This window comes from Puma concolor, chromosome E3 (assembly GCF_028749965.1).
Source record: "Puma concolor isolate L17-30 chromosome E3, mPumCon1.1.hap2, whole genome shotgun sequence".
NCBI classification, from domain to species: Eukaryota; Metazoa; Chordata; class Mammalia; order Carnivora; family Felidae; genus Puma; species Puma concolor.
This window is the reverse complement of record NC_141682.1, coordinates 40,677,985-40,703,089: the sequence shown is the minus strand read 5'-3', so window position 1 is coordinate 40,703,089 and position 25,105 is coordinate 40,677,985. Positions and strand designations below refer to the sequence as shown.

The 25,105-nt window shown below is 51.5% G+C and overlaps 1 protein-coding gene and 1 long non-coding RNA gene across 3 annotated transcripts in view; one reads left to right on the top strand and one right to left on the bottom strand.

The window, feature by feature from the left end:
* LOC112853195 (ATP-binding cassette sub-family A member 17-like) overlaps positions 1-25,105 on the top strand; it is a 73,200-nt gene that overhangs the window by 13,727 nt on the left and 34,368 nt on the right. Inside the window, exons 8-16 of the mRNA XM_086691535.1 lie at positions 2,051-2,224; positions 7,648-7,820; positions 8,450-8,572; positions 9,660-9,789; positions 12,746-12,900; positions 14,005-14,160; positions 14,267-14,477; positions 16,136-16,286; positions 21,732-21,830. Of these exons, the coding sequence (XP_086547661.1) occupies positions 2,051-2,224; positions 7,648-7,820; positions 8,450-8,572; positions 9,660-9,789; positions 12,746-12,900; positions 14,005-14,160; positions 14,267-14,477; positions 16,136-16,286; positions 21,732-21,830 (1,372 nt within the window). The remainder of the gene's footprint in view (positions 1-2,050; positions 2,225-7,647; positions 7,821-8,449; positions 8,573-9,659; positions 9,790-12,745; positions 12,901-14,004; positions 14,161-14,266; positions 14,478-16,135; positions 16,287-21,731; positions 21,831-25,105) is intronic.
* LOC147573205 (uncharacterized) overlaps positions 1-25,105 on the bottom strand; it is a 42,759-nt gene that overhangs the window by 14,095 nt on the left and 3,559 nt on the right. The window contains exons 2-3 of one of the 2 annotated variants that reach the window (XR_015245289.1): positions 21,278-21,357; positions 634-8,528 (exon numbers count right to left, since the gene is read on the bottom strand). This is a non-coding gene — a long non-coding RNA (uncharacterized LOC147573205). Of the gene's footprint in view, positions 1-633; positions 9,455-21,277; positions 21,358-25,105 lie in introns of those variants that run through there. The other variant, XR_015245290.1, reaches the window with a different exon arrangement.

Below are 25,105 nucleotides of genomic sequence, written 5' to 3'. Positions count from 1 at the left end.
GAAACCAGTGCCAAACCCAAGGTTATGAAGATTTCTCCCAAGGTTTCTTCTAAGAGTATTATAGGTTTAACTCTTATGTTTAGAACGTTGATCCATTTTGAGTTAATTTTTGCATATTGTCTAAGATCAGGGTCCAACTTCATTCTTTTGCATGTAGATATCCAGTTTTCCTAACACCATTTGTTGAAAAGCTACTCTTTGGGGCGCCTGGGTGGCTCAGTTGGTTGAGCGTCCAACTTCAGCTCAGGTCATGATCTCACAGTCTGTGGGTTCGAGCCCTGCATCAGGCTCTGTGCTGACAGCTCAGAGCCTGGAGCCTGTTTCCAATCCTGTGTCTCCCTCTCTCTCTGCCCCTCCCCACTCTCACTTTGTCTCACCTTGTCTCTCAAAAATAAAAATAAAAAATGAAAATAAAAAAAGCTACTCTTTCCCCCATTGAATAGCTTTAGCATCAATTGAAAATGAATTGATCATGGGGCGCCTGGGTGGCTCAGTTGGTTAAGTGTCCAACTTACTCTCAGGTCATGATCTCACGATCCATTGGCCCCAGTGTTTTGTCACTACCCATCACCCCATCGTGTGCCTCGGAGCCCCTGGCCCGTCCCTACTTTGACTCCTCTGACGTATACCCACCGGCTCTCTGTTGAACTCGTATTGCAAATCCTCAGCCCTGGTCACACCCAGCTCCCCGCTTACCCTGCAGCAGAACCTGGCCAGAGAAACACTCTCCCCTGTGTGGACCAGTCTCTTTATTTAGGCCTCGGGTTCACAGATTCGCTGGCCACCGCCCTGCAGACCACCCACATTCCTTTGTCACTTTGACCCGCACCTCTCTGGATCAGCAATTTCAAACCTTTTCCCAACCCTCCAGTGGACGCAGCCCTTCTCCCTTCTTCACTGAGGCTGGAAGTTCTTGCTCTGGCCTCAGAGGGCCGGTTTTGCACCCTCGTGTGGACCCTGACCTTGAGCAAGTTAACAGACTGTGCATGCGTTTTCCCTTCTGTGAGACTGGAAAATAACAGTATTTACAACTTAGTTAGAAGAATCAGGTAGGGTATTGCACGTCAAATGCTGACAACACTTGATGCGTGGTAAGAGCTTAGTAAATCCTAGCAATGATTGACACCATTTACAAAAGAAGAAATTTAGTCAAGTTATACAAGATCCAAGGTCAGCCAGGTTCGGTGAAGGGCCCACTGCTGTCTCAATGGGGGCTTTTTCCATTACCTATGCAACTTTTAGGACCGGTTCCCTGTTCTCTCCACTTCCCGGAAGTCAAACGCCTGCACTCAACCTGAGCTCCTGTCCCACGCTCCAGCTGGATTGGCCTTCTCTCCCAATCTGGAGCCAAGATGCCAAGAACCTGGAAAAACCTCGAGTCCTTGACCCATAATTTACTAGCTCCATGCCACAGGGCACATTTATTCCATGTGGCTAAACCTCAGTTTCCTCCCCTGTAAAACAGGGAGGGCACGGGGGTTATGGAAGAGTCTAGAGAGAATGTGCAGGTCCTGGTGCTACATCATGTCCCACTGCCCAGAGGAGGTCTGTACCGTGAGGGATGGTGTCAGTGCCGTCTTGGGCAGTTAGACATTGTGCCTTCACGGACAGGTGGATTCGTGTTGGTTTTTTTTTTTTTTTTTTTAATTTTTTTAACGTTTATTATTGAGAGACAGAGAAAGACAGAGTGTGAGCAGGGGAGGGGCAGAGGGAGAGGGAGACACAGAATCTGAAGCAGGTTCCAGGCTCTAAGCTGTCAGCACAGAGCCCAACTCGGGGCTTGGACTCACAAACCGTGAGATCGTGACCTGAGCCGAAGTCAGACGCTTAACCAACTGAACCACCCAGGCGCCCCCGGATGGATTTGTGTTTTAAGTGCCATAGATACCCTTGGTCTTTTGATAGCGAAAATGCAAAATTCCTGAAAAGACGGCTTCTCTTGGAGATGCCGAGGCCCCCACGGTCCCCACCCCCGCCCTGCCGTGGCGGGAAGGGGCTTGTGTCGCACGTGGTGCATCAGTGACAAAACCCTTCTCGTTTCTTCCCGCAGCCCACGTAGCCACTGCCTCGGGAGGAATCATCTTCTTCCTCACCTACCTCCCATACCTGTACCTCACTTTCAGCTACTCCCAGAGGACCCACTTCCAAAAGATTGGCTTTTGCCTGCTCTCGAATGTCGCCATGGCACTGGGAGTGCGATTTATCTCCGTATTTGAGATAAGAGGTGAGTCCCACCTTTCTCCAAGGGACGCTGCCTCAATGCCCTGTCACCGCTGACAGGCAGGGTGACCTGAGTTCCCATGAGAGCCTCACTGCACTCTTCATTCGGCGTCCTGAGCGTTTCTGACCTGCTCGAAGCTACGGTAGGTTGTAGGACACGTTTCACACCACACAGCTCACAGTGTGGTTTGGGAGCAAAACTAAAGCATATTAATGATTTAGGAGATGATATGACCATGCAGTCGTACAGATATAAAAGATACAGAGTTATGGTGCGCCTGGGTGGCTCCGTCGGTTAAGCGTCCGACTTCAGCTCAGGTCATGATCTCATGGTCCGTGAGTTCGAGCCCCACATTGGGCTCTGTGCTGACAGCTCGGAGCCTGGAGCCTGCTTTGGGTTCTGTGTCTCCCTCTCTCTCTGCCCCTCCCCTGCTTGTTGTCTCTCTCTCTCTCTCAAAAATAAATAAAAACATTAAAAATTTAAAAAAAAAGATACAGAGTCATGATTCGATTTGGTTCACACTTTCAGAATTTTATGGATAAACGGAGTGCTATCTACATACGTCATGTTTGAGGCTCACAGCCTTCAGGGTCCATCTAGGGGACTTCCCATCAATGGTGTCCTACTTCCAACTCCCACCTTTGGAAGTGCACCCCCAAGTTTTCATCTGTCTTACGTTCTGGGGTCGGAAGGATCCTTCCGAATGCCAGCAGTCACAGCAGAAGATTGCAGCTAGCATATCAAAATGTAGGGACCAGCTGGCCTCAGTAGGCTATCTGCATGAGACCGTCCCACATTTCCGCGGCACGAAGGTGATCTGCTGTGAACACTCCAGCAAGTGTCTTCGTTGTTCAGTGTTGGCTTTTATCACCAGAGTCCTGGTTCCAGACACTACGGCTTGGCTTAGCAGCACAGGGATAGGAATTATATGTGGGACCTAGGTTATGCGTCCTCTTAGGGCAGTTGGGATTACCTTCAACAACCTGCTCAGAGGCACTATCTATCAATATGTGTCTTTAGGTTGGGATGGTCTAAATGGGTGAAGGGTGCTTAAAATATAATGGAGGGTGTCAAGTTGACCAGAATTCATTGCAGGTGAGTGGTTTTCTTTAACAAAGCAGTGACGAGACCACACTTTGCAAACGACAACGGGGGAAAAGTAGGTTTAAAACGGTAGCTCCGGGAGCACCTGGGTGGCTCAGTCTGTTAAGCGTCCGACTCTTGATTTCAGCTCAGGTCGTGATATCATGGTTCATGAGATCAAGGTTGGTGAGATCAAGCTGCATGCTGGGTTCAGCGCTCAGCAGGCAGAGCCTGCTTGCGATTCTCTCTCTGTCCCTCTCTCCCTACCCCTCCCCCCCACTCTCATGTGCACACTCTCTCTCTCTCTCTGAAAATAAATAAATAAACATAAAAAATAGTACCTCCGATTTCTTCCATGTTAGTGAGTGAATAGGGGAATTTTACAGAGCCTCTCTGTTGAAAGCGGGGGGAACTTGGGTGAGCAGTTGGGCTGGACGAGCTTGTGGGTTTGTTCCCACGCTGGGATTCTCTCGGGGAGAGACTGAAACGACACTCGGCAGGGCTACAATGCGGTCCTGACAGCCGTGGGGGTCCGAGCATCCTGGGTGGGCATCCTGGGTGGGCTGAGATGGCCCGGCTCCCACGCCTCTGCCTCCTGCAGTCACTGGGTGTGGACCACCCAGAAAAGGCTGTGAGGAGGCTGACAGCTGAAAGCCTGTCCGGCAGCTGAGGTGACAGCTTTCGTGAAGGGGGCGGGGCAGGAAAGTACATCCCTGTGTCTTTATACCAACCCCTGATACACGAGACGGCCTTGGGGAAGGTGCCGTGGTGCTGGCTGTATCGTGAAAGAAAAACAAAGGAGAAAATTGCCCCCGCGAGCCTGTTACAAGCTGGTTCTCTGTCGGAGCTGCAGCCCGGGTCACCCTGCAGGGGCAGTCCAGGGACCCTCAAGCAGCAGCCCAGGTGCCCGGCAGAGCTGGCCTCACAGGCAAAGCCTCACAGGTTTTCAAGTACAAGGCAGTGAAAAACATAAGGAAATAAACAGCCATGGACAGGAACCAACAGAAACAAGACAAAGTGAAAACAGATTCACAAAGTCCTCACATTTTGGGATTATCAAATCACAGATTATAAAACAGTAATGCTCGTGATAGGTTTTTCTTTTCATAAGGCAGGTTTGAAAATATCTGCAAGCAATGAGGACGCAATACCCCTTGGGGGAAATACAAAATACGACCAGCCAAGGAGCAAACTTCGCGGATGGGTTACCAGTAGATTCGAAACAGCGGAGGGAGAATTATGACCTGGAAGGAGGTGAGAAGAAACCATGCAGAAGGCAGCAACGAGGACCAAAAGGATTTTAAAGTGGCAGGAGAGCTGAAAACTGACGCAGGGAAGAGCGTTTTGCCTCCATTTAAGCAGAGATCCGGCAGGGAATGAGAGAAGGGGCAGAGGAAATGCATCTGGAAAGAGGTGCCCCCATCTGTCCCCAAACTCAATGTCAGGAAGCCCAGCAAATCCCAGACGAGAGTAATAAGAAATCTACACTAGGCACACCAGCGTACAACGGAGCACAGCAGATGGCAAGAGAAAAATCTTAAAAGTGGCCTGGGGAGCAAAAAGAAAAATTGCTTTTCAACAGAGCCACAGTGGGGGCCTGAAGACAGCGGCTTCATACACGGGTTGTGTAAAATAACTACAACAACAGCAGCAGCAGTGGCAGCAGCGGCAGCGGAGATTCCTTTAGGTTTTATTTTTTTTTTATTTTTTAATGTTTATTCATTTCTGACACAGAGAGAGTGGGTGTGCGTGCACGCAAGCGGAGGAGGGGCAGGGAAAGGGGGAGACACAGAATCTGAAGAAGGCTCCGGGCTCTGAGCTGTCGGCACGCAGCCCGATGCCCGGCTCAAACCCACAAACTGTGAGATCATGACCTGAGTCGAAGTCGGACGCTTAACCGACTGAGCCACCCAGGCGCCCCTAGGTTTTTGTTTTTTGGGTTTTTTTTAGAGAGAGAAAGAGCGCGTGCATGCAAGTGGGGGAGAGGGGCAGAGAGAACCTTAAGCAGGCTCCAGGCTCAGCTCAGAGCCTGACGCGGAGCTCGAGAGCTCGATCCGACAACCATGGGATCATGACCTCAGCTGAAATCAAGAGTCGGATGCTCAACTGACTGAGCCATGCAGGCGCCCTCCCTTAGGTTTTTATTCTTTATTTTTTTAACAGGTAAAATTTTTTTAACAGGTAAAATTAAAGTGTATAGGAGGGGCTTTAGAGGGGATCATGTCAGAACCCAAAGGGAGTAAATACCTCCCGGAAGGAGAGTAAAGATAATTAAGTTTAGACTTTGCAACATAAAGCAGACCTGGTGATTCATTACTGAGCCAAGCAGGCCAGAAGCAGTGGGTAACTTTTAAACTTAATAGAAGAAAGAGTAACGAAAGGTTGGCTGAGTCCAAAAGCGGCATAAAAGAAGAGAGGACTTTGGTCATACGCCCACCTCCACGGCGTGGGGGCTGGAAGTCGGGGCGCAGGACGGGCACACCCTGTTCAGAACACTCTAGATGGAACGGACATGGCGCAGACCCCTCCCGCATGCACCTTCTTCTGAATATAATTAGATAAATCATGGGAGGAAGTCACAGCTAACCCCTACCTGATCCAAACTCTAGACCTGAGCCAAAGTCGGACGCTCAAACGACTGAGTCACCCAGGCGCCCCCTCAAATTAAAAAAAATATTTTTTTTAATGTTTATTTATTTTTGAGACAGAGAGAGACAGAGCATGAACAGGGGAGGGTCAGAGAGAGAGGGAGACACAGAATCTGAAGCAGGCTCCAGGCTCTGAGCTGTCAGCACACAGCCCGATGCCCAGCTCGAACTCACGGACTGTGAGATCATGACCTGAGCCGAAGTTGGACGTTCAACCGACTAAGCCACCCAGCCGCCCCCTCAAATTTAAACGAAAGTACAGAGAGGCAAGAATGGCCAAAACCGCTTCAGGAAGAGCAAGATGGGAAACCTTGTTTTCCCAGACATGATGATCTATCAGAGAGCAATCATAATTAAGACTGACAAAAAGACTGATAGAACAGGAAACCCAAGGCCAAAGGCACGGGTGAAGGTTGGCAGTGACGCCGACCCCCGGCAGTGGGGGTCAGTAAATGGTGCTGCAGGGACGGGAAGACCTTCTGGGGAAGTTGAAACCGGACCCGCAAATCACAGCACCCACAGGGGTCAATTCCAGCGTCAAAACTCTGTAACGCTCTTGGCGATGATGATATAAAAGAGAACACTCCTATCCTCGAAGCGGGAAAGATTTCTTAAACAAGATGCAAACTAAATGACCGTAAAGGGGGGTGGATCTGACGTCGGGGCAGACTAGCGCTGCGTGAGGATGCACCTGCTCTCGAGAACCGCGTGGGCTCAGTGTCCACCGCAGCCTTGGAGTCTGCCCTGAGCCCTGCGAGATCTGATTGTCAGGCGCGGTGGAAGGCAACGCTCTCGTGTGGACCAGTCGCGGGATTGCCTCCCAGGAAGGGCCTCGGAGGCCACCTGGCCCTTCTCCCCACGGCAGCTCAGCTCAGCCCAGGTTCCTGGGGTGGGGCGTGGGGGGCCCTGACGCGCCGAATGGGAACAGAACCTCAGGTGCTCAGCAAGCACTTTGAAGTCTGAGGAGCAGCGATCTAGCCCGTCTGTATGCTCGCCCGCCCGCATTTGAATCTCTCCCTCGGCGTTGCTGGTTCCCGCCACCGCGAGCCTGCTGGCGGACACTCAGTATCTCGGACGCTTTCAGTGAGAAGCCTTGGCCACTTGCACCCAGATTAGACACTGGGCGCCACACAGGCTACTTTCCTCCCTACGCGCCCAGGACCTGGTCCCAAGCCAACTCCTCGGTACCTTCCTGTATTTGTGGAACAGGGATGTGTGATCGCCCACAGCACGTGGGGCCCCGGGGCAGACGCTGCAGATACAGTGATGGGTGAACAGTTAACTCGGGCAGGTTCACAGCACAGAGCCCTACCCTCTCCGATCGCAGTTAGCTCAGGGTGCCGGGGGGATGGGCACATAACCCGGACGGGGGAGGGGTGCAGGGTAAGGAGACCCCTGGGCAGCCCTCACTTCAGGTGAGAATTAGCCCGGCGGACAAGGCGGGTAACAGGTGCGGAAGCGGGGAGGCGTCTTGGATGACCGCGTCCCTATTCGGTGCCAGTGAAAACACTACCGCCTTCTGGTAATACTGAAAATGTTTTGTCGTGTGGGAGACACTCACAGCTCTAGCTTTCCCCCCTCCTGTGCCTTGCGTTCGTCCCCTGGCGCCCCAGACATCAACTCTGCAGGCCTGTGGGCGGCGGGAGCGGGACGTCCTGCCCTCCGGGTGCTGACTGCGGCCCTTTCTCCGGGCAGGCACAGGCCTGCAGTGGAAGAACGTGGGCGGCTTCAGCGGGGAGTTTAACTTCTGCCAGGTGCTGCTGATGCTTCTGCTGGACTCCGTCTTGTACGGCGCGGTGGCCGGGTACGTGGAGGCCGTCCTCCCGGGCGAGCATGGCGTGCCCAAGCCCTGGTACTTCTTCGTCATGGTGAGTGCGGGCGCCGCCGCTCTGCAGACCGACGCAGACCGTCCACGGCCTCCCCCCGATACCCTCGCCCGTCGTGGCGGTGTCCCCGATGAAATCCCGAACCCCAGGACACCTAAGCTGGGTCCTCTAAGCCGGATTCACCCCGGAACCTATCAGCTTGCGGTCACCAGGGGAGCACGATTAACGCCCCGCCAGTGGCCCCGTTGTGAAGGGGGTGACCCTGTCTGACGTGCACGGGCACTCACTCTGGACCTCTGTGCGGCCGCCCTGCTGGCCCTTCCCAGAGTGTGGACAAGCGCCCGCCCGGTACTTCTCCAGGCCTCGGCCACAGGGAGCTTCCCGGCACGCCGCGAGCCAGGGCGGGGCGCGTCCCCGTCACTCACTCCGTCCTCAGGACCACGAATTGCAGGCTAGAAAGCAGCTTGTTGTTAGTGGGTCCACGAGCAAGCTGCTTGACGTCTCCAGGCACCACTAAATATTTGGGACCAGGAAACTTGGGGGCTGGAGGGGGAGGGATGTGGAGAACTTGGTTTACCGAAATATTTACCTTCCCGAAGCAGACAGTGGACTCACCCGCACGTGCTAATGTCAGCTGCCTTTCTGTCTAGCCATCCCACTGGCGTGGACAGCCCGTGCCCCTCACGCAGTCGGTGCTCCAGGTGGCGGATCCGGACAACTCTCCAAAGAGCAAGTTGATTCAGGAAGAGCCTACCAATTTGAAGAAAGGGATTGAAATCCAGCATCTCTACAAGGTATCGGCTCACAAATCTCCTTCCGAGAACTGAAGAAACAGGCGCAGAGGCTTCTGTTTTATTGTTGATGGGGGTTACGAGGCACAATTTCCTGACCGAGGTTTCGTTTCCTCCTGGAATGCTGTCCTCAAAAGAGGAACCTGATGTAAAGTGCCCTGTCTCCTGGGGTGCAGCTAAGTGGAGGAGGGTGGAGGGTCTGGATGATCTCTCTTGAAATAACCCGCCCCCCTCACCCCTGCCTTGCCAGCGCCCCTGCCTGGAGACACCTGGGACACCCTGGGACTCAGCCACTTGCTGGCTGACTTCCATCCTCCACGGTTCACACACCCAGCCACTCGGAGCCCCAGCTCTCAGGGCCCGCTTCCAGCTGGGGCGTGATTCCCTGTCACCAGCGTTGGCTGAGCCCTTCCTGCACGCAGAGCCCCACGTGACTAGGCGGTGCCGCGATGGGACGCCTGGACACAAGCCCCATGCCGGGGATGTCCCACATTTTCTCCTTTGGCCCCGTCTGTCCTTCAAATGCGATGAGTCCCAAGGAGAGGCGGTTTCCTTGTACTGACAACGCAGCCTTGTCACGCTCGCAGCCTTTCTCTGCCTGTGGGAGCTGGAGGGGGAGGAGGCGTCACATTCTGGCCCGGGACGGGATGGCTCCAGCTCCCTCCAGGCATGCCTGCCACTTCCACATGCAGGGATTCCCTTTGTGCTCACACAACAGGCTGTCTGCAGCCACACGGTTCTGGCATGATTTCTGAGGGGGCTTAGCCAGGTAATGCGGGGAAAGGTGTGGTTCTAGAAGCAGGGAGAAATCTCCCTGCCAAGCTCTGAGCCCCTCGTCCTCGAGCTCTGGCCTCCGTGGCTCGGGTACCAGGGAGAACCCCCAGGACTGCGCCCCACCCCCGTCAGGCTCCTCACCAGCCCCCCCCCCACCCCGGTCAGCTAAACCCCGAAAAGAGGGCTCCCTTCTAGATTTCCACTTGGATTCCCACCGATGGGCTGGCAGGGGAACTTGGGGTGGGTCACAGGTTCGTCACAAACGCCACATGTGTGCACGTGCTCCACGGTCAGTCACGCGTTGAATTTTCCGCAGGTCTATCACACAGGAAAGAATAAACATGTAGCAGTCAAAGACCTGACCCTGAATCTGTACCAGGGGCAGATCACTGCTCTCCTGGGACACAACGGAGCCGGCAAAACCACCACGTGCTACGTGCTCACAGGTACCTGTGCAGGGCCAGCCCCTCGAGGAGGAACAGACCCCGAATTCTGTTCCATCTCCCCTCGTTAGATCTCACTGACGTCTTAATACGAAGCATTTGCTGTTTGTTTTTATGCCATCTGTATCCTGTCTGGCTGTTCACGTGAACTTGTAGCAGGAAAAGGAAATCTTTGGCTCTTTCAGCCTGCAGACTCTGATCTCACACGCTATCCAGGAGCTGTGAGCCCTGCCCTATGTGTGTCTTCCCACATAGAACCTTCCGGTACAGGGAGGCACCACTAATCTCCTAACCATGAAATCCATCCATTTGCTTCTGATTGGGGGGGGCGGGGGAGGTGGCTCAGTTAGGATGAGACCTGGAGAATTATTCTACAATTACTTCGGTTTCACAGTCATTTTGATGCCTAAATAGTTATTTCACATTCTGTCAGCTAAAACAATAGGCTGCGATGTTTGAGAACTTGTTCATTCTGCAAATATGTATTTCTTGGAGCCTTAACCTGTGTAAAGTTCTGTACAAGACCAACGAGACACATTTCTGAGCTTCAAGGAGCTCTGAGAGCCAAGCAGTCACAGACATCCACCCTGCCAGAGAAACTATCAGCATCTCAGAGGCAGGCTGCCTCGGTTCCCCTCTCAGGCTGCTGTGCACCTTCTCTGGAAGATTCTGACGAGCAGCAAAGGGGAAACTTGGTCTGAGGTTCCGTCGGTCTCTCCCCCTCCACGCCCCGTCCCCGGCATCAGGATTTTAGGATCTGAGGCTCAGCCCCACAGACGCTCACTGGACAGGCTCTGTGGGGGTCAGGACAGGGGACTGAGGCCGGCAGGTTTCCTGGACTGGGGTGCAGTACTGTCTCTAGACAGGGGTCCTTGTCAGATGCAGGCATTGCTGATGCCAGAGGCCTCTCCTCCTGTATGGACTTGAGGTCCTCAGCGCCTGTAGGGTGACCCAGCTAGACCCCCAGGCCACATGACTAAGGCCCTAGTGTTGTTCAAAGACAAAGACGTAAACCGTTTCCCCCGCTGCCCGCCCCAAACACACACACAGACACACACACACTCTTCCCGGGTGCTTCCCTCTCTGCTGTTCTCAGCAGTGGTTTCTGTATATGTGTGCTACCTCTGTCTCCCCCATCCCTCTCTCCAGAGAATCTGTTCTGTTTCCCTCTGGCCAGTGGTGCTTGGATCAGGGCTTGGCAAAGAACAGCCACGCAGTAAATACTTTTCAACGAATGACTGACTGAATGAATGAATGAACGTAATTGCAAGTCCTGCCACAATGCGGACCACGAATGACCTCTCAGAGATGAGCCATGGATTTCTACCGGCAGTGACATGGCACAGAAAAAAAGGCCAACACGGCCCTGGAGAAAGTGGCACGGCTGAGAGACACCGAGCGAGACTGAATAGCCCTGAAGATGCTAAGCCGGGAAGGGAAAGCCTGGCTGAGGGCCCAGGACACTGAACATTGAAGGGCTTCTGTGCACGGAGGCCCCAAAGTTGGCACAGGCCTGTTCTGTATCTGAAACCCCATTCCTCCACCCAGTAAAGCTATGTGGGTTTTGAAAAAAAAATTCTAGGAGCTATTCTAGTATTGTAACTCTACATAAAAAGACTTACGTATTTAACGTGGAAAGCATCACTGGTTTTCCTCCCCATCCCCCAACCGCAGTCACCGATGCTTTATCGTCCACAGGCAAATGAAAGATCCCAAAACGCCATCAGTGGGTAATTTGGCAGGAAGTATCAAGAACCTGAAAGTCTTGTCCCCTCTTGGCCACCGAATCTACTGACATTGGTTTGGAGTCAGAAAGTGTATGGGGAGGAAGGCAGAGTTGAGATCCATGTTCATACTCACGAAACACTGCAAACTACCTAAATACCTAAATACCTACTAGCATGGTGTGAATAAATACGCAGGGTATATTCATAACAATGAAATCCTGTTAGCCTTCGCAAATTATATAGATCTCGTTGACGTGGAGAAATGGCCTCAGTAGACTGTTTTGTGAAAAGGCCAGTTAAAAGAACCAGAATTTATATTTCCCAGTTTTGCTAGAAACTTAGCATGTGGGACAGCGTACGCATAAGAACGTAAGAACACAGTCGGAAGTATGCAAAACAATGTTAACAGCGGTCGTGTTTACAGGTTGGGATGTGCATAACCTTCGTCTGCTTTGCCCTTCTTCCTTTAACCCTGTTGCAATAGACATCTATGGCCTTTTTCAGTCTGAAAAAATACAACTTAAAATAAGAAAATGAGACTAGGGGGTGCCTGGGTGGCTCAGCCAGTTGAGCGTCCGACTTCGGCTCAGGTCCTGATCTCAAGGCTTGTGAGTTCAAGCCCCGCGTCAGGCTCTGTGCTGACAGCTCAGAGCCCGGAGCCTTCTTCAGATTCTGTGTCTCCCTCTCTCTCTGCCCCTACCCCACTTGTGCTCTCTGTCTCTCTCTCAAAAATAAATAAACATTTAAAAAATGTTTTTAAAGAAACTGATAATAAAGACAGAGTACACAGATGGGCCATATACACATCCCCACATGCACCAGGCAGGGGGTACGATCATTCGAGTGCTCCCTGGGGCTTACTGGGAATTTACACGGAATCAGTCATGGGTCTCAGGTCAAACCTATTAGACAACCCAAACACCATCGTTCTGAACCACGTTTCCACAGTAGCTCTTAATGCTCACCTCAGTGTAAGCATGACGCGCACCCGTGTGTGTCTTCTTCACCGAGGCAGGCTGGCGCTCCTCAGACGTAGGAAGGAGGTCTCCTGCCTCCGCTGCCCCCACACATCCTCACTCACTGTCACAGATCATCTACGCCTCAGATGTTCCCAATCATGACAAGGCAGAGGCGGCCTGCACGCCAACAAACAGAGAGTGTCCTTACACCCTTGCTCTGCTGCGTGCTCTGACTGCAGGTGACCTTGGGATATGTCTTCTCCTTGCTCCTAGGTCTTATTCCCCCTTCAAGTGGGTGTGTGTATATCAATGGATATGAAATTTCACGCAATATGGCGGAGATCCAGAAGAGCGTGGGCTGGTGCCCCCAACACGACATCCTGTTTGATGACCTCACCGTAGCAGAGCATCTCTCTTTCTATGCTCAGGTGAGTCTGTGCGCGACAGGCTGTGGCTCCTCTGCGTCCTGGTGGTGGGAAGACAGGCTGTGGCTCCCTGACCCCAACCTCAGAGGGTCCTAAAACCTCTTTTGGACACTGTTCCCCAACCATTTGGGGAGGAGGAGAGGCAAGGGTTATCATTAGGGTAGGGTGATTATAAAGGATACAAGTCGGGACCAGCCGAACGAAGAGACATACACACAGGGTGAGGTCTGGGTGAGTCCCACGTGCGAAGCTTCCATGTCCTCAGGACATATACCCTGCTGGCACGTCGCCGTGCAGGAGGGCAGCTCACTTAACCTTCCAGTGTCCAGTTTTTGTTTTTTTTTTCTATTTTTTAAAAAATATTTTCGGGGCGCCTGGGTGGCTCGGTCAGTTAAGCGTCCGACTTCAGCTCAGGTCATGATCTCACGGACCGTGAGTTCGAGCCCCGCGTCGGGCTCTGGGCTGATGGCTCAGAGTCTGGAGCCTGCTTCCGGTTCTGTGTCTCCCTCTCTCTCTGCCCCTCCCCCATTCATGCTCTGTCTCTCTCTGTCTCAAAAATAAACGTAAAAAAAAAAATTAAAAAAAAATATTTTCATTTATTTTTGAGAGAGATAGACAGAGTGTGAGTCAGCTCATTAGCATAAACTAAGGCGTGGCCCAAGGGTACAGCCCTGAATAACAAGGACACACGCATCCCTCCAAGGGTGTAGAGGCCCCTCCCACTGACTGGGTGAAAAGCCAGCCAAACTCTTGCCTTTGCAACACTTAGATTTCTCATCTGTGGAACGTCCCCTGGATCCCGGGGGGTGGCTCCCACTTGGTCAGGAGGTATAATCCTTTCCTTCATACGCTGCTGTACTTGGTACTGATGAGACTCATATTCACATGATTCAAACCCCAAGAGCCTTGTGCCCATCCCTTTCCACGGAGGTAGTAAGTTTCTGGGGTGCAGTTTATGCAGGTAGTAGCAAAATGCCTGTGGGACAGCTGGGCCCCTACCAGGGCGGCGTGGAGGGAAATCAGGGCACACAGCGCAGCACGTGGAGGGAAGGAGGAGGCGCCAAGCCCGGGAGCCCCTGCCCGACGTCCCTGCCCCTGCTGTCTCAGCTGAAGGGCCTGTCCCGCCTCAAATGCCCCGAAGAGGTCCAGCGGATGCTGCACGCCCTCAGCCTGGAGGACAAGCGGGACTCCCTGAGCAGGTGCCTGAGCGGGGGCCTGAGGCGCAAGCTGTCCATCGGCATCGCCCTCATCGCGGGCTCCAAGGTAGGCAGGCGGGAGGCCCCGGGGCGGGGCGCCCAGCACGGCGGGCGGCCACGGGGAGCCGCCGCCACCCGGCCACCCGCCACCGGCTCCTCGGCCCGGTCCACAGGTGCTGATGCTGGACGAGCCCACCTCAGGCATGGACGCCGTCTCCAGGAGGGCCATCTGGGACCTGCTGCAGCAGCACAAGAGCCAGCGCACCGTGCTGCTCACCACGCACTTCATGGATGAGGCCGACCTGCTGGGGGACCGCGTGGCCATCATGGCCAAGGGGGAGCTTCAGTGCTGCGGGTCCTCGCTGTTCCTCAAGCAGAAGTACGGTGAGCGGGGCGGGCGGGGCCCTGCGGCCGGGCCGGGGCCGGGAAGGGAGGAGGGGGTGTGGGAGCAGACTCAGATCTGGAGGCAGGACACTGATGTCTGAGTTCTGTTCTGTGGGTTCACGGCCTCTCCACCCATGCGGCCAGGGGTTTTATCCTTCTTCCACCGTCCTTTCCCGATGTGACAAGCGGACACTCAGGGACCATGCTCCTCAAGGACTGAGCCAGCGTGTGCGAAGCACCTGTACAGGTGTGGGGTGTTTCTACAAATGGCTCCCTTGTTTTCCTGGACCCCACGGCCTCCTGTGTCACTGCCGCCCCCATCCTTCCTCTGCCCCCTGACCGGGTGACCTCATCCAGCCTGTGGTCATCCTCTCTCCAGCCCGGACCCCTTCCTGAGCTCCCCGTGCGCGGACGCTGCCCGGCTCCGGCAGGCTTGTCCAAACCCTGTGCAGCCCCGGGCTCCCGCACTCTGCCCACAGCACAGGCAGACGATGTCCTCTAGGATCTGGGCCAAAACCTTGCAGGCTCACTGACCCCTCCGTCTGTCAGAGCCCATATCCTATCTGTTCCCAAATCCTGGGGGCCTTCCCTTCCCCCCTCACCTCCACGCCCGTCTAGCACCCTGGACTGGCTTCCATCCTCTCCTGGCCTGGATTATCACACCTGCCTGCTGACCACCACCACTAACCACCCCCCCCCCCGTCCCCCACCGCCCTGTTGTCAGAATGAGCCTGTCACTCTTTGGCTCAGCCCTGCAGTGACCTCCCCTCCCACCGAGAGCAAAAGCCAGAGTCCTAGGGGTGGCCCACGGGCCGTGCTTGGCCTGGTGTGCCCTGTTTAAAATCATACTCCCTGGGGGCACCTGGGTGGCTCAGTCAGTTGAGCGTCTGACTTCGGCTCAGGACATGATCTCACAGTTCATGAGTTCAAGCCCCGTGTCAGGCTCTGAGCTGTGAGCACAGAACCTGGAGCCTGCTTCGGATTCTGTGTGTCTCTCTCTCTGCCCCTCCCCTATTCATGCTCTGTCCCTCTCAAAAATAAACACAAAAAAAATTTTTTAAATCACATTCCCCAACCCTCCACACCCCGTCCCATGTCTGTCTTTCTTGACACATGGCTCATGTCACTAATACTCTATACATTTTCCCTGTGTATCTTATTGTCTGTCTCACACTCCTTTAATGAAGGCCCATGAGAGCAAGAACTCCTGACTGGTACCTAGAACAGTGCCTGTCTCATCGCAAGGGCTTGAGAAATGTTTGTTGAGTGGCCCCATCGCCAGCATCACGCTAACAAGTGTCACTAGTGTCAGAAAGGACGTTCAAAACGCCAAAAACATGATGTGATTATTACAGAGGTAGCCTTGTTCTTCACGTTGATGTGCAAGGTCTCTGCCAAGTCAGCTGCCCTCCATACAGCCCTCTGCCACGTCGGCCAGCATCACTAAGTCCGTCATTACCACCTCCGGTCACGGAGGAGAAGGCCAGACCCTCCAGAATACCGGCCTTCAGAGGCCAGTTCGTTGTGTGAAAACAATTCCACCCCACGGGGCCCTCCAGCTCCACGTTCCCAGGGAGCCGCCCCTTCTGACCTACAGAAAAAGTAAGTGCAGCTACAAAGAGTAAGATTATTTCAGGCTCTTTGAAATGTTGTTTCAGGTGCAGGATATTACATGACTTTAGTGAAGAAACCTCACTGTAGCACAGAGAAGATTGCCCATCTGATTTATCACCACATACCCAATGCGGTTATGCAGTCCAGCATTGGAGAAGAATTAACATTTATTCTTCCTAAAAAGAGCATGCCCAGGTGCGGACCCCAGGGGGCGGGAGTACCTGTGTGTGTGCACGGGAGTACCTGTGAGCGTGCACGGGAGTGCCTGCGTGCATGCACGGACTGTCCAGAGCCATCCCCCGTCTCTGTCCTCAGCAAGAGCTCTCTGTTCTGTGAGGGTCTGGACCCCCAGGCCTTTGGTACCTCCTGGAGAGACAGCACACTCCAGCCTAAGCACACTTGAAAATATGGGGCTCTGATCATGTCACCTCCATCCTTTAAAGCCCTCGATGGCTCCCAGAAGCCTTCAGGTTAAAGTCAAATTCTTAAATATGGCTTTACAGGGGCCCTTTTATTGGATGACTGAGCTCAGATGAAGGTTTTTCCTGATTTTCTTTAATTATTTCAGACCCCGGATAGGTTCCCGGCACCCCCCCAACACCCCGTCCTCTGCATCATGTTGTTCTCAAGTAGGAATCTTACCTCCTACTTCACTATGAAGTCGAGAGCCACCAAACAAGAACTCCGTCTCACTCCCACACAAGCCCACACTCGCTCCTTTCTTCCTTCCGTCTCTTAACAGCCCAGAACGTGTCCCCTTCCTGCTGAAGGCTCACCCTTCAGCCCCAGCTGCGGGTCTACCCACCTTGCGTTCTCAGGAACGCACCTGCTTGACTCACCCCGCCCATCCACACCATCAACTCCTGTCTCCACTGGGTCACTTCCAGGAGCACCCGAACTCCCCACCGCCCTCTCCCCAGCCCCTGGCCCCCACCGTTATATACTTTCTGTCTCTAAGATCTGGACTGCTCTCACTGCCTCTTATGAGTGCCAGCGTGCACTTTCCCATTGGCTTTTGGATCTGTCCTTTCGTGACTGGCTTAGATCACTAAGCACAGTGTCCTCAAGGTTCAATGTCGTGGCGTCTTGCAGAATTTTCCTCCTCCCTAAGGCTGAATATTTTTCCCTTACACACACACACACACACACACACACACACACACACACACACACCCCACGTTCTTTATCCATAGCGGACATGTGGGTTGGGGCCACATGTTAGCTATTGTGAATAATACTGCCATGAACATGGGTGTACAAGTATCCATTCACGACCCTGCTTCCCATTCTTTGGTGTATATTTCCTCGCCATTCATAGGTCTTCTTTGAAGCAACGTCTATTGCCCATTTAAAAAAAAAACTTTTATTTATTCAGTAATGTCTACACCCAGCATGGGGCTCGAACTCACGACCCAGAGATCGAGAGTTGCATGCTCTTCTACCTGAGCCAGGTGCCCCCTGTTGCCCATTTTTGAATCGAGTTGTTCTTTGCGTTGAGTACTAGAAATTTTCTATATATTCTGGATATTAATCCTTGATTAGATATAGCATTTGCAATATTCTCTTCCATCCAGTGCGTTGTCTTTTTATTTTAAATGTTTTATTTATTTTTGAGAGACAGAGTGTGAGCAGGGGAGGGGCAGAGACAGAGAAGGACAGAGGATCTGAAGCAGGCTCTGCTCTGACAGCAGACAGCCCGACGTGGGGATCGAACCCGCTGGGCCGCCTTTTTACTCTGATGATAGTGTTTCTTGCTGCACAGTTGTTGTTTTTTAATTTTCATGACATCTGATTTGCTCATTTTTTTCTTGTGTTACCATACCCTTGGTGTCACAGCCAAGAAGTTACCGCCAGATCCCATGTCATGAAGCTCTGTCCCATGTTTCCTCCTGAGAGTCGATTTTAGGTCTTACATTTAGGTCCTCGATCTATTTTGAGTTAGTTTTTGTATGTGGTGTTATGTAGGGTCCCATGTCATGCTGTTGTGTGGGGATGTCCAGTTTTCCCAGCCCCACCTGTTGAAAAGACTGTCCTTTTCCCCTCACTGAATGGTCTTGGCAACTTCGTCGAAAACTATTCGACAATAAATGCGAGGACTTATTTCTAGGCTCTCTGTTCTTTTCCATCTATGCGTCCGTCTGCCTTTGTGCCAATATTGCCCTGCTTGGATTGCTGTCGCTTCTTAGATGGCCAGGAAGCATGAGTCCTCCAGTTTTGTTCTCCTTTGAGATTGTTTTGATATTCAGGGTCCTTTGAGATTCCATATGAATTTGAGGATGGCATTTTCTACATCTGCAAACAACATCACTGCTTTTTTGGTAGGGACTGCACTGGATCTGCAGATTTCTCCAGCTGGTATTGACATTTTAACAAAATTAAGTCTTCCAGTCCATAAACAGGGGCTGTGTTTCCATGTATTTACAACTTCTTTCATTTCCTTCAGCAATGTTTTATAGTTTTCATCGTAAAAGTCTTTGACTTCCTTGATTACGCTGATTCCTAAGAATTTTTTTTTGATGCTACAGGAAATGGGGTTATTTTTATAATTTCCTTTTCAGATCTGTTCATTGTGTTTAGAAATGCAATGGATTTTTGCGCGCTGACTTTGTCTCCTGCTACTTTGCTGAATTCGCTTATTAGTTCTAACAGCTTCTTTGTAGCATCTTAGAGTTTTCTACATATAAGATCATATCATCTGCAAACAGATAACTGTACTTCTTCCTCTCCAGTTTGGATGCTTTTTACTTCTTTTTCTTGCCTGACGGCTCTGACTACAGCTTCCAGTGGCACACACATCAGACAGATTCTGCCAGCGCCGACGCCGTGCCAGGGGAGGGGCACATTCCGGGTCCCTCCCACTCTGCCGTCTTCCTGGCGTCCCTGTCTCACACGTAGGCCCTCAGCCATGACCCAGCCTCCCCAAAACACAAGCGGCGGAGTTAAATTAGCGCTTGATTACAAAACGATACCTAGAAAATCCACAAATATTTGGAAATGCAACACCACACTTCTGAACAGCTTATGGGTCAAAGAGGAATCAGTAATGATTCGGGGGGTGCTTGGGTGGCTCAGTTAAGCATCTGACTCTTGATTTTGGCTCAGGTTATGATCCCACGGTTGTGATATCGAGCCCCACATCTGGCGCCATGCTCAGCACATGCTCAGCACTTAAGAATCTGCTTAAGATTCTCTCTCTCTCTCTGTTTCTCTGCTCCTCCTCCACTCTCTCTCTCTAAAAAAGGAAGAAAGAGAGAGAGAGAGAGAGAAAGAGAGAGAAAGGAAGCTCAGAATACAGAGAAGGAAAGAAATAATAAATACGAGGAGAGCAAATGATGAAATAAGAAGCAAAAGAAAAAATCGAGAAATCTAAAATCGCCAGACATTGTTTATTAAAAATATTAATAAAAGTGACAAGCTTCTGCCAAAGCCATTAAAGAAAAAAAGAAGAAAAGACAAGAACCAGCCACAGGAATGAACAGACCATTCCGCACACCGACTGCACAGTCAGGATGGGACATGGAGAAAAGATCACAGACAAATTGGATTTGGATACAACAGGCTGATTCCTTGAAAAAGACAATCCACCAAAACTGACACCAGGTGGGAAAGACGAAGACGAATCACCGTGCATCTACTGACGAGATCAAATCTGCAATGACAAACGTTCCCGAAAAGAAAATGCCAGGTCCCATCAAACGCCGAGGAAATTTAAAAAAAAGAGAGAGAGAGAGAGAGAAGGGAGCAGCTCCCAACCCGTTTAAGGGCATGAGTCTCCAGTAGCAAAACTCTGGCACATGAACACGAACACAAAGTCTTTAGCAAAATTACGAGCTGGCAAATGGACCTACCTGGGGATCCCAGGACGGCTTCACACCCAGGTCTGGGGCCTCAGCGGGGATTCCCGGAAAGCCTTCCAGCTGGGACCGGTAGGCAGCACATGGACGCGATCCTCCCAGGCACGGTGGCCCAGGGCTCCGAGAAACCACGGCAGAGCCCGTGGGCTTCCTCTGACCCGACCCCCATCACTTCCACCCAAATGTCGGTCAGCAGGAGAACCAGCACTCACACTGGGGCATATTGCTTTTGGTGAACACTCACCCACAGAGACACACAATGAACAATAATACACTAGCAATGCGCGCAAACCACACGGTCAAACCTCAGAAACAAGTTGCATAGAGGAAACCAGACCCAAAGTAGACGAAGATTCCACTTATGTGAAGACAAAGACCGGGTATGGGGAACCTCTGGTGGTGGAAATAGAGACACTGGTCATCTGCGGGGAGGAGACAGAACCTTCTGGAGGGGGCAGCAGGAGCACTGTGTAGGGTGACGGAAAGGCCTACCTCCTGGGGCACCCGGGTGGCTCAGTCGGTTGGGGGTCCGACTTCAGCTCAGGTCATGATCTCACAGTTCGTGAGTTTGAGCCCCACATCGGGCTCTGCACTAGCAGCTTAGAGCCTGGAATCTGCTTCAGATTCTGTGTCTCCCTCTCTCTCTGCCCCTCCCCCACTCACATTATGTCTCTCTCTGGAAGATAAACATTGAAAAATTTTTTTTAAAAAAGTAACATCACCTCTTGACTGACACGAGAACAAGGCATCTCACTACGTGAAAACTTTGCTCCAATTTTTCAGAAGGGACATACTGACTTTGTTGCAAGACAGTAGCAATCCATGAGCACAATTTCAGTAAACGACACTGAACACACAGCACAGGCCGGCTGCTCTGCAAGGTGTCCTTATGTTCACTGTGCTCTTTACGACTCGGTGCATGAGGTAGTCTCTACCCTACAGATGAGGAGAGACTCGGGACGTGAAAGAGCTAGCCCAGAGTCACACAGCCAGGCAGCGGCAGAGTCCGCACATAGTCACAGCACAGCCACAGTCAGTGCACTGTGCAAGCTCTTAACGCACCTGCCGCCCTTGGGGGCGGACGAGAACGCTGCGCAGCCTCATGAGGGCATCAGGCATGCGAGCGGGGTTTCTTACAGGCACTTTGCCGGCCTGGACACTGGGCTGTGAGGGAGCAGATAGGAGATTGTGGGTTTCTTAATATCACACAAAAAGCCACGATCCATTCATGCATGCATAAGGAAGGGTTTGAGATCAGCAGGTTGTTAAGAATTAGCTCCTTTCCTCATTTACCGTAACAGTAGGAAAACCAAAACAAAAAAGAGCACTCACTGTCTTTGGAGAGAATGGCCTGGGTTTGTGCCCTGTCTCCGCTATGTGGTCTTGGGGAAGTCACTTAACCTCAGCACTGTCTTCAAAGAGCTGTGGAGACAATTGACGGAGTTCATAGGTGGAAAAGGGCTTGGAACAGCCACTGGCCCTTAGTCAGCACTCCAAAAAGAGTAGGAAAGAGATGGAATGATATTCGCACAACGTGCGAGGTGTGTGTGCGATTTACCCTCACAGAAACATTCTGGAGTAAATGCTGTCACCCTCATCCTCACCGGTTCAAGTTCAGAGTCCTGAAGCTAGAGGGCGACCAAGTTGAGATTTGAACAAGGTCCAACTCGACTCCACAGCCCCCGCTGTTTGCCCTGCGGAAAGCTCAGGGTGACGGTGATGGCGGGGCGGGGGGGGGGGGGGTCCCCTCGCACCCGTGAGGAATAAAACCTCTCTTCCCTTCCAGGTTTGCATCTCTATTTACCGAGTTGGAACAGAGGCAGGTGGAGCTGGGGATCGCCAGCTTCGGGGCCTCGGTCACCACCATGGAGGAGGTCTTCATTCGGTAAGCAAGGGTGAAACTGTCACGCATCTACCCGTGGACCGGAGCCCGGCTCCTCCTCGGAGCGCCCTTGCTGGGCGGCCTCCCAGCCTCTGATGAGGACTTCCAGCGATAGGGGTACGGCTTAACAGAGAAAGCGTTGAACGCAATACCACTTTCTAGGAGTGGCGTATCATGTGGGATGTCGTTGACTATAATTGACTCAGCTGGTTTATGCGGCTCTGGAGTTGGCCTATTGGTCTGATTTTTTTTTTTAATGTTTATTTATTGTTGAGGGGGAGAGAGAGAGAGAGAGAGAATAAGCTGGGGAGGGGCAGAGAGAGAGAGACACACACACACAAAATCCAAAGCAGGCTCCGGGCTCTGAGCTGTCAGCCCAGAGCCAGACACAGGGCTCGAAGTCAAGAACTGCGAGATCATAACCTGAGCCAAAGTCAGACGCTTAACCAACGGAGCCACTCAGGCGCCCCTGATTGGTCCAGTTCGACTGTCACGAGGCAGGACACAGGCTTACTTCTAGGAAGGCCGTGAAGGGGCACTCTAGGAAAGCCAACCAGAAGACCAAAGAAGGCCAGAGAGGGGCGATGGAACAGGTCAGTGTGACTTGATCCAGTCTGGCAATATCTGTCTTTTAACTGGACCGTGTAGGCTATTTGCAAGTATTGTGACTGATACGTTCGATTTTATACTTATCATTTCATTTGGTATTTCCCACTAGTCTTCTCCTCCCCTTTTTGGGTTATTTCTCCTGATTCTATATTTTCCTTCCCCACACTAGTTGGAAAGTATACGTTCTTACTGTATTATGGTAGCGGTCAGCCTAGACATTGAGACACACAAGAGTGAATTAATATCTTTACTCTGCTTCTGGAAAACGCCAAGACCTTGGGACGCGCACATATCCCACCATCACCAGCTTGTATATAGTGTATATTTTAATTCTCTCTTTTTTTTCAACACCACAAGACAGTATTATTGGTAGAGAAAGCCAATGGTCATTCAAACTCATGTGCACGTATCCCTGCCTCTGTGTTCTTTCCTCTTGTCGGGTAACTGTCCTGCCCACAGTACAGTCTTCACAGCACCCTTCAGCGCTTTTACGCGGGTGCCAAACACACTTGTGTGGGGTTTCCTGGGGGCCCTGGAAATGATTTTAGTTCTCTACGTTTTGAAGGATATTTTCACCAGATTGAAAGTAATCTTCCATCGGTGCTGAAAATACTATTTCGCGAACTCTACTCCTGTGGCTGAATATGAGCTGTGGGTCTAACCCTTGTTCCTTTGAAAGAAATCGGGCCACTGTGCTTCTGATGTTATGCAACTTAACCACGGTGTATCTCCGTACGGTTTTCCTTCTAACTATCCTGCTTGACATCTGATGGACTTCTGGCCATGGATGGAACGTCTTTCACGACTTCCCACGTGTGAGGCCACTGCCTGCTCCCATGGTGCCTTGCTCCTCACCGTGGGACAGGTGTTTCTTCTCTCACCATGGGACAGGTGGGATCCTCTCATTCTGTGTGCTGGGTGAGTCTGCCCTTCCTTCCCCCCTCTCTGGCCCTCTGGTCTCCCGGAGCCGCGTGCTGGCTCAGACCCTCCGACTTACCACCCAGGTGGCTCTTCCCTCTTCAGCTGTTTTCCATCCTCAGCTTGACACTTCCTCTGGGTTCTCTTAAATAATTAAGTTTTTACTGAAGCATGACAAATGTACCAAAAGGTGCGTAAACACCAAGCCTCTGGCTCAGTTTTCTTCCGGAGTTCTTGAACTTCTTGTGTGCTCTGGATAGAGGTCCTCTGTCGGGCACGTTTTCTTCCCAGCCCGTGGCTTGCCTGTTCCTATTTTCGGAGCCCACCTGTAGGTCAGAGTCATGCTGCTACTCTCTCCTCTAGGAACGTTACCATTTTAGCTTCCGCATTAGATCTGTGACCACCGCCCCCCGGTGTTAACTTTTCTGTGCAGTGTGACAAGAGGCTGAGGTTCATTTTCTTTTTTCAGTTCATTTATTTATTTGGGGGAGGGGGTGAGGGGCAGAGAGAGAAGGAGAGATAGAATCCCAAGCAGGCTGCATGCTGTCAGCACAGAGCCCGACTGAGGGCTCGAACTCAGGAACTGTGAGATCATGACCCGAGCTGAAGTTTGACGCTTACCCAACTGAGCCACCCAGGCGCCCCAAGGTTTATTTTCTTGCACGTGGGTACCCAGTCGTGACGGAACCACTTGGCGAAGAGACTTCCTTCCAGGCTGAATTGTTTGGATGCCTTCACCAAAAATCAATTGACTGCACATGTCCATTTCTATGCCCCCCTCTTCTGCCCCACGCCAGACCCACGCGGTCGAGATTACCGCAGCTTTACAAAGGACATCTCGAAGTCAGGTAGTAGATAGTTTCTCCGGTTCTGTTTTTTGAAGATGGTTTTGGCCATTACAGGTCGTTTGGGCTAACATGTAAATTTAAAAATAAACTTGTCAGTTTCTATTTAAAAAAAAAAAAAGAACTTGTTGGAAAGCTGGCTCATCGGTTACAGCAGAAACACCACGCTAATGCAAGGTGTGAACAGTACGGAAAAGTCGGCAGCAGGGGAGAGAAGAAGTATGTGGGAACTCTGTGCTTTCTGCTCAGTTTTTCTGCAAACCTAAAACCATCTAAAATATAGAGTCTTTTTTTTTTTTTTTAAACTGCTGGGAATATGACCGGTACTAGGTTGAACGTATATATCAATTTGGGGACAATGGACATCTGAAACATGCACCGTGCCAATCCACAGGTACTCTACACAGCCTCCTTTATCTGCGAGGTCGTCTATAACTTTTATCAGCCATCTCTTGCATTTTCCAGAAGCTCTGCCTATCTTTTATTAAACTTATTCCTAAGTATTTCAATTTTTTTCAAAGGGATGGAAATGGATCTCTCAATTTCATTTCCAATCACTTGCTGCAGATCTAGAAATCATTTTTTAAGTTATTGATATCTAGAAATATTGCTCGACTCAGTAGTTCAAACAATTTTGGGTTGGCTTCCTTAGTATTTTGGATAGGACCATCATGTCATTTAAAGACAGTTTTACTTCGTATTTTCCAGGCTTCATGCCTTTTGTTTGCTTATCTCACTGCGAGGGGCCTCAGCATAACACTGAGTCCAAGCAGAGAGCGGGGACGTCCTCAGCTGGTTAGGCAGAAGCGCTTCCTTGTAAGACAGTTTTTATATAGTTTATTTTCAGCCATACATATATTCAACCAGGGATCTGAGATATAAATTTCCCTTTGAGCTTCACGTGCC